General features: G+C 33.5%; 1 protein-coding gene across 2 annotated transcripts; it reads left to right on the forward strand.

Annotated features, from left to right (window-relative positions):
* Positions 1-1,731: 1,731 nt before the first annotated feature.
* On the forward strand, positions 1,732-4,607 carry LOC121765621 (rhamnogalacturonan I rhamnosyltransferase 1-like). 2 transcript variants are annotated; one of them, XM_042161823.1, is made up of 8 exons: positions 1,732-2,361; positions 2,589-2,656; positions 2,755-2,843; positions 2,930-3,095; positions 3,191-3,480; positions 3,565-3,769; positions 3,864-4,021; positions 4,251-4,607. In XM_042161823.1, exons 1-8 carry the CDS (start codon positions 2,112-2,114, stop codon positions 4,504-4,506), a joined length of 1,482 nt encoding a protein of 493 aa, XP_042017757.1. In that variant the 5' UTR covers positions 1,732-2,111; the 3' UTR covers positions 4,507-4,607. The 2 variants fall into 2 exon arrangements, with proteins under 2 accessions (XP_042017757.1, XP_042017758.1); XM_042161824.1 differs by having other exon boundaries at positions 2,221-2,361; positions 2,532-2,656.
* The last annotated feature ends 4,876 nt before the right edge of the window (positions 4,608-9,483 follow it).

Genomic DNA, 9,483 nt, shown 5'->3' on the forward strand with positions numbered 1-9,483 from the left:
TTGCATATTTTGAATTATGTTGTACCAAAATGCCCTTCAACTTATAAAAAGAAGAGAGGAAAGATGATATAATAAGTAAATAAATTTGACAAAATACTCCTTCAATCTCATTTTAAATGGATCATTTTTTATTCTGTACGAGATTTAATAGAGTGTTATTTTATGATTTAAGTTGAGAGAATAAGGAAAAAGAAAAAACATTAAAGAGATTGACGTTTTCTATTTTAAAAAATTTGGTACTCCATTCAGAGCGGGACATAAAAAAAAAGTACTATCACTTAGAGTAAGACAGATGAAACAATTTTTAAATGTTGAAGGACATTTTGATATAAAAAAAAGACCAATATATGAAAAAGTCTTGCACATTTGAGTTGCAAATAATATTACATCAAAGTTCAGAAATCTATGATGATATTGTATTTCAAAAGAATATGAACTGTAAATAATATTATACTATAGCAAACTTTAGGGACTACAAAAGAAATTAAATATTTCCCGTGTGAACTTTAGGAACTGTAAATAGTATTACTCCAGTATACAGTACATGAAAATGGAGTAGTAGCAGTAGTTTATTTTTGGGATATTGGTCTCTAAAACCACGAACTTTGCCTAAAATTCAGTATTTCCCGTGTGAATTTTGAAATTGGTATATAATATCACAAACTTTGCATTTTGTTTGTTATTTCCCAAACTCACTCAAATAAGATATTTTCTTTAAAAATTTATTTTACGTACGCAACCGTGATACATTTTATGATATTTTAAACAACTTTTTAAGTTCATAACATGCAGGATAAAAAGTCACGTTGAAAATCACGTTGATTTAATTGTGTCAAGTACGATAAAAAAACCTTGTAAGTTAATCAACTATAGTAATAAACATGCTGTGAGAAATATCAAATAAAGTGCAAAGTTTGTGATATTATATATTAATTTTAAAGTTTGTGGGAAATATTAAATTTTAGGCGAAGTTGATAGTTTTAGGACCAATTTCCCTTTATTTTTTTTACCATCATCTCCCTTTAAAAAAAACCTTGGAAAAGGAATGGGACCTTGCCTTTTGCGGTGCTGCCATCATCACTCACATCTCCGTACAAATTCCAGTGCGTATTTCTCGGAAAAAAATATTCTTGGAGAATCCGAGAATTCCTCACCGACATCTGCTCCATTCACACACACTACACGCACTACCTCACCTCCTCTCTCTCCCTCTTCTATCTTTCTAGATTCTTACTCTCTCCGTTCCATAGTAATGAGACGTTTCTTTTAGCACGAAAATTAAGAAAATTATGTTAGATGAGTTAAGTAAAAAGAAAAAAAAAGTGGAAAATGAAAAAAAGTAATGGGACATTTCTTTTAGAATGAAAATTAAGAAAATTATGTTAGATTAGTTAAGTAAAAAGAGAAAAGTGGAAAATAAAAAAAGTAATGGAACATTTCTTTTAGCATGAAAATTAAGAAAAGCATGAAAATTAAGAAAATTATGTTAGATTAGTTAAGTAAAAAGTGAAAAGTGAAAAATGAAAAAAAGTAATGGGACATTTCTTTTAGCATGAAAATTAAGAAAATTATGTTAGATGAGTTAAGTAAAAAGAGAAAAGTGGAAAATGAAAAAAAAAGGAGAGAGATTAAGAGAGAATAAAGTAATTGAAAAATAAAAAGGTAGAGAGATGAAGATAAAATAAAATAAAAGAATAAAGTAAAGGTGGAGAAATACGTTAGACTTTTATTTTGAAAAAAAGAAATAACTCTGCGCAGCCCTCGAATCACAAAGGATCTCTCACACACTAATGCCTTCTCTTTCTCTTCCCTAAACCACTGCTTGCTCCAAAATTGCTGATATGGGATCTACAAAGGCGTAATCTTTTCTTCTGTAATGCCATTGAATTAGAATGTGCTCGTGCTATAACGAATTTTCTTGAATTTCTGTTTTGGAGAGGAATCTCAAATTCAATTTCAAGAACCTAGTCAATTAGATTCAGTGTTTTATCAAATCCATATCAATCCGATTTCGTGATTTCCTCCTTATTTCTGGGGCGAGGGATTTTTATGGGGTGGTTGCGATGCGCAGAATATAGGGCTGTGAGGAGAGTGATACAAGGCGGGTAGTGATGAGGCACAAAACGGCTGCGTTTGGAGGGGAGAGGCTGAGGAATAATGGGTTGGTGTCACGGTCGAGAATGAGGCTATGGATGATCAGAGCAACCACCACTATTTTGCTGTGGACTTGTGTAGTTCAGTTGACTGCATTGAGTGAAACTTGGGGGCCTCGCATCTTGAAAGGCTGGCCTTGCTTCTTGCACAAACCCGAGCCTGCATTCGGCCTTCATTCCTCGCCCCGTCTCCCTCTTCCCCCGAAGAGTGAGCCTTTGCTACTCTCTTATCTTCATTTAAGATGCGTGCTGATAGATTATATTGATTATTGATGGAATGGTTGATTTGTAGCTATTGTGTTATGCTTTGATCGATCCACTTTGACGATCTTCTTCAACTCTTGATTTGGCATTTATGTGATGCATTGTAACTTGCAGTTTAGAATTGATCACCTAATCTATGGATGATTGTGCTGAGCTCTGTTTTCGATTCAGGGGACTATAAAAACAACGGTTACTTAATGGTTTCGTGCAATGGAGGGCTTAATCAAATGAGGGCTGCAGTGAGTTGCTTTTCTGTTGATGAAAATTGCATTGCGTGAACCTGTTTGATCCGGTTAAGGAAATCAGTTGTTTTAATAGCCTTGTTTGTTGGATGCAGATATGTGACATGGTTGCTATTGCTAGGTCTTTGAATGTTACGTTGATAGTTCCTGAACTTGATAAGACTTCCTTTTGGAATGATCCGAGGTCTGCTCTAGCGACGAATGTTGGAATTTTAGGGCATACTTCACCTACCTAAAGTCTAAATAATCATGGTTTGTGCACGTTTGCAGTGAATTTCAAGACATATTTGATGTCGATCACTTCATTACTTCACTGAGAGATGAAGTTCGGATACTCAAGGAGCTACCTCCACGTGTCAAGAGCAGAGTAGAGCTCGGAATTATTCATACAATGCCCCCGATTAGTTGGTCTGATATCTCATACTACCACGATCAGGTCATCAGATTTGTTCATTTGTTGATTTGTTTGATCGATTCTGTAATTCGATAGCAAGTATTGAGTGACATCTCTACCCCAATTCGAGCATGCAGGTTCTCCCTCTCATTCAGAGATATAAAGTTGTCCATTTGAATAGGACAGATGCTCGTTTAGCAAACAACGGTCAGCCCTTGGAGATTCAGAGGCTACGCTGCCGAGTAAACTTTAGTTCCTTAAGATTTACACCTCAAATAGAGGAACTAGGTAGAAAAGTAATCAAAATAGTGAGGCGAAACGGCCCTTTCTTAGTGCTTCATCTCAGGTACGAGATGGATATGCTCGCCTTCTCTGGTTGTACTCAAGGGTGCAACTCTGAGGAGGTAGAAGAGCTAACGAGCATGAGGTGATCTCCTTTTGCTTTCTCTACAACCTGCAGACATTGTGTTGGCTACTACTAAACTCGTTGATTTATATCTGTTATTCATAGATACGCTTATCCTTGGTGGAAAGAGAAAGTCATAGACTCCGATTTCAAGAGGAAAGAGGGGTTGTGTCCGTTGACACCCGAGGAAACTGCACTCGTGTTGAGGGCATTGGACGTTGATCCCACCATCCAGATTTACATTGCTGCTGGGGAAATATATGGCGGTAAACGAAGATTGTCAACACTAATATCTTCTTATCCAAATCTCGTGAGTCTCTTGTGGAAAGCTATGTGTTTTTTTAAGTCTTTCAGGGGTATCTTGTCATTGTTATTCATCGGTTTGTCTGGCTATATCGCGACAGGTTAGGAAGGAGACGCTTTTGGAGCCTTCGGACCTTATGTTCTTCCAAAATCACTCCTCTCAAATGGCTGCATTGGATTATCTTGTCTCGTTGGAGAGTGATATCTTCGTTCCCACATATGATGGCAACATGGCTAAAGTTGTCGAAGGCCATCGCAGGTACAATCTATAATTTTCCCGAATTAACAAGAGACAAACTCCGGTGCATCCGTCCTAATTAAATCTTCATTTTGATTAATAGTATACACTAATTGGCATGGATGCACCGTACTTCTATAGATCGAAACACATTATTGGACATGTGCTCGTATCTGGATATTTGTTGGATCCGCAATCTTACACAAGTTTTTTACGAAGATTTGAGAGTGTTTGTTAACTTTGTTTGCAGATATCTTGGATACAAGAAAACGATCCTCGTGGAGAGGAGGCTACTGGTCGACCTAATAGACCGTTACAGCTCAGGATCACTAAATTGGGACGAATTCTCTAGCGCGGTGAAGGCAGCTCACGCTGATCGGATGGGAAAGCCGAGAAAGAGATTGGTGATACCCGACCGTCCTAAAGAGGAGGATTACTTCTATGCCAACCCTTGGGAGTGTTTACACACATCATTAGATGATGAGGAAGTGGTAAATAGTGTGTGAGTGTTTTTTATACAGATCAATAAATACCATTCTTGTACAGAATTCAATTCAATCAGCTGCCTTTGTAACATACATTCAAATATAGATTAATGTTTTTTTCAGCAGTATTGTTACTAAAGTTCTGATACATACAACACAAATACAATAAAATACTGTATACTCCTATATACATAATCCATATTTATATGCTTTAATTTTGATTAAGCTAGAGCAAGAGGGGAAAATTGCTCTCTTTCCCTCTCTATCAAGATCAGTGGTTCTTGGGAGGATGAGATTTCGGAGGATGATAATCGGAGCTGAACGCCATTATCTTATCGTTGTCTTCTTCGCCTTCGGAAACTGTTTTCTTGCTCTTGGCCATATCTGTCAGTTTTCTTGCAAATCTTACAACTGCAGCAATTTCCTGCACATCATTTTTTTCTTATTAACTTGAATTAATATCACCCCAAATTCTGATTTTGGAGTACATAGTATTAACAAAAATAAATTAAAAGTTACCCCTGGTAAACTGATTGGTGTAAATACATGGCCTACTTTCTTCACTGAAAACACATAACAGAGCAAGAATTAGTATAATTAGGGAAAGATACATATAAATATAATCAATTGAGATAGTAAATTAAAATGAAATTACCTCGAGTAGCAACTGAAAAAGAATATTGCTGCACAGCCAGAAATATTATGTAAAGCAAGATTACAATGTGAAGGTTAAACTTCATTGTTAATTTTCTGCAATTTTTTCCCTCAACTTTGATGGATGATGAACAACACATGCAAAATAAGAGGAGGGTGTTGTGTTGGGCTATAAATATTTATAGTCTCAAATCATAATCAATAAGGTCAAAGCTCGAATTTTTAATGTATTTAAATAATGTTATTTAATAAATATGGGGGAGTTCATACATTGGAGAACTCGAATTTGATGTTCAAAGTTACGAGTTAAGAAAAGTGGAGTGAATGTGTCTGCCGCCATGCATGCAACGAGGAAAAGTAACTATTTTTAAATGTAGTTATCTTTCTTTTTTAATATTCCCAAATCCAAGCAGGAATTTCATATGTATTCATCATCAATAATAAAATCACTACTTTATTGAGAACTAATTATGTTAATTATTCAATGTTTGGGATAATTTTGATTCTATGCATAACTTTAAAGTTGTGTTGTACAGAAAATAAAAATGAATTCGATATGCTACTACTTTTTAGTGAAAATGATATTTTTTTTCCAAAATCAAACCACTTTAAAACGACATAAATTTTCTTTATCACATTTATGTTCCTCTTTAATTAATTTGTTGAAAAGAAGACCTTTTGGGACAAACTGTTGGAGATTAAAATTTTTTATGGCCAAATATTAAAGTCATACATGTAATATTGAAAGTGACTGGAAATAGTTCTAGCGTACGAATTAGTTGTAGAACAAGTATGATTTCACTAAGTAATTTTATGAATTCAAAAATAAAAACATTATACTATCATCTTTGTGATTCAAATTCAGGAATCAGGACCAAAATTCATTCATCATGGTAATAGTCTAATACTCATTGTATATCTTCACAGTCTGAAATCTTGAAATGGTTCTTATTTAATCATAGATAAAGACTAATTTTAGTAAACAATTCAGACAGATAAATACAAATATTTTTCGTGCAAACAGTAGTGGATCCAGGATTCGGAAACGGAGGGGGCGGACATGACAATTTTACATCTAGATAAGGGAAAATTAGTTACACGGAGGCACCCTCCCGCCCCCAGATCCGCCACTGTTCATAAAAAGTAGTCAAACCAATTAACGAACTCATTTTGATTTTTTTTTCAAGCAAAATATAGTACTTTCTTTTGTCACACATAAACACTACATATGGTTGTGAAGGCACTGAAGCAATTAATGTGTAAAATAAAATTGATCGATCATATCTTATGATAAGAAGAAAGCAAATGGATGCAACAAAACATTTGTAACTTTTTTGGCAGTAATGTGCAGAACACAAGACCGTTTTTGACGACTTTATCGTACATTTCTCACTTGCCTTATTTCGATAATCCCACTTTAGTTTTCAAGTAAGCTAATTAAATAATTAAGGTTGTGTGAATTACATTAAAGTAATTAATAAGTCAATTATCATTTTCACATGACTCTAAACCCTACGTTTGCTCGGAACTTGTTCGACCCTGGGCGGCTGGTGACTTGTCGGCGTTCATTTATTTACAAATTAGTACAATTATTTGGATAATTGACTAATAAACACACAAACTATAACTCATTTTCGGAGCTACACTGAATAATTTTTATTTTAATTTATTAACTAAAGCCAATTTCTGATAGGCCTGTAAATTTAATCCGCGGGTTTCGGGTATACCCGACCCCGACCCCGACCCAATACCCGAAATTATGGGTTCGGGTACGGGTTTGGGTAGTTAATATTAGAATTTTTCGGATTTAGGGTACCCGACTAGTACCCGATTAATTATGTATTTGTGATAAATATTTTTATTTAGTATAGGTTGCTTTGACATTTTATTGTTCTATTATCTCGACTTTAATACTTCTTTACATTTGTGTTATGTTCATGTTGCATTATTTATGTTCTTATTTGTTATCTTTTGAAAATATATAGTTATGCTTTTTTCATTTTATTTACATGTTCATTTAATGTCTTAAAAAATTATTTTAATCTCTTTTATGTTTCAATTTATGCCAAAAATTTATTTATTTTAAAATTAAGTGGTGTCTATTTGTCTAATGTCTATTTTATATAGAAAAAGATAAAACATTAGAAATTTAGAATTGAAGTTTAGACTTTTAATAATAGTCAATAAATAGTAGTATTGTGTTATTTTTAATAATTTATATTCTCATCACAATATAATTTATCTAAAAGAATAAATTTGAAATATAATAATTTCGGGTTTATGGGTACCCGATTAGTTGGGTTCGGGTACCCGCATCGGGTATTAGGGTACCCGAATTCACATACGGGTCGGGTATCGGGTATGATATTTTTGAGATTTGAGGTTCGGGTACCCGCGGGTACCGAATTTGCTGGCCTAATTTCTTATTTAATCATGTCGCTATTTTCTATTTTGGTCAAAAACATTATGTTTGATATCTTATAATCCTTAAATATACCAAATTGATCCATTTTAGCCGAAAAAGTGTTTGAATAGGTAAATTTTAACGTCCAACCCAATTTTGACTCAATTGATCAATTAAATTAGTCTTCAATATTATAAATTTTGTTATATTAGTCCTCAATATTATAAATTTTGTTATATTAGTCCTCAATATTATAAATTTTGTTAAATTAGTCCTCAACATTATAAACTTTATGATATAGTCTTATCTGTTGAACTCAAACAAAATGTGAAATTTTAGTTGGGCCCAAGATTCTGTGTATAAATTATATGTGTCCAATTTTTTAAATTTTATAACAAATTTATGGGCCCAAAAGTGAGATGAAAGCCCTCTTTCTTTAGTTTACATTTTTATCCTGGCCCTAATTTCAACTAACAAAATCCAGTATACAAAAAACGAATATAATCTAGGTAGGAAAAAAATACTCCATAAAAAAGAAATGACAAAGCTTGGATAATTGGATGATATTGATAGGAACAAATAATACAAAAGGAAATAAATGAAATGGAATCATTAATTCTTAAGAGAAATAGATGAAATGGAAGCATAATTCTCAAGTGAGTAGTCCAAAATCTGAAGATTAGTCTCTCCTTGCGAAACAGTACTCATGAATCTTTATAGTGATGATAAAAAAATTGAACAGTTTAATAGTCATATTAAAAAAATTGAACATGTGAATCCTCACAAACGATTATAGCGGATAATCCCATCCACTTTCTGTCCATCTTTGATTAAAAATTTAAAAGAGTCATTTAGTCAATTAATCCTAATCCCTTTCAAACAAAGTAGTATTATTAATTAGATTAGATCACTTAATTACTACGAATGACAAAGCCACTTTTTATAAATTATGCTTGAACTATTTAAGAACTATAATTAGTTTATTATCACACACAAATGCCTATAAACCATGAAAAACCAAATAATCAGCCATAACCATGGCCACATTTGCTCTGCCTCTGCCTCTGCACATGGACATCTCATCATCTTTATCCTCTTTCTCACCCGTTTATCCCTATCTCAACTTCCAATTTCTAGTGTTGGAAATAATAAAGTTGTTTTTTTTCTCGTTGTTCATAAATTCAACCACTTTTTTCTCTTCAATTAAAATAATCTCTCAGTCCAATCATACATTATATCTTAGTATTATTTTATCTTGGAAACCGAACACCACCATATTGTATTGTATGAAATTAATTAGGCTAGTTGCTGTGAATATGATTGTGGCGAATGAAAATGAATTTGAATATCATAGTATATAGAAATGAGTGAGTGCCAAAATGAAATGTTGATCTAAGTTGGGAAGGACACCGCACCATACATAGTTTATCGGCCAATTTCGGTACTAGAGCTGGTGATAAAAGGCTGTGTTGAGGCAGCTGATGATGTACTAGCCGGCCGGAGCAACAACAGGTGCATAATACACCGGCGTTGGCATTTCCAACGGAAGTGTAAGCCCCTCTTAGTATTATTTGCTCCTCCATCTTATCTCCTCTCATACTGTATTTTTTATCCACTTAGCTCTCTAAACATCATTTTTAAAAAATTCTATGTCTAAAAAAGAAATGTCTTGCTTTTATGGCGGGACGAAGAAAATAGAGTATGATGTTTTCAGAATATTGATACTAGCATTAATTATATAAATAAAATAGTATAAATAATTAATTTAAATAATTATTATCGGGTTTGACTCCACGGTATTTAGTTCTTGGATCCTCCATTGATTGAGTAGTATAATTGATTATAACAACGCCTAAATCTCTCTTTTCTAATCAAGCTAATTCACTGAAACCGACCTAGTTCACAACACACAAGATAACCTTTCTAGTAATTAATATTTA

The sequence above is a fragment of the Salvia splendens genome, chromosome 14, assembly GCF_004379255.2.
Source record: "Salvia splendens isolate huo1 chromosome 14, SspV2, whole genome shotgun sequence".
NCBI lineage: Eukaryota > Viridiplantae > Streptophyta > Magnoliopsida > Lamiales > Lamiaceae > Salvia > Salvia splendens.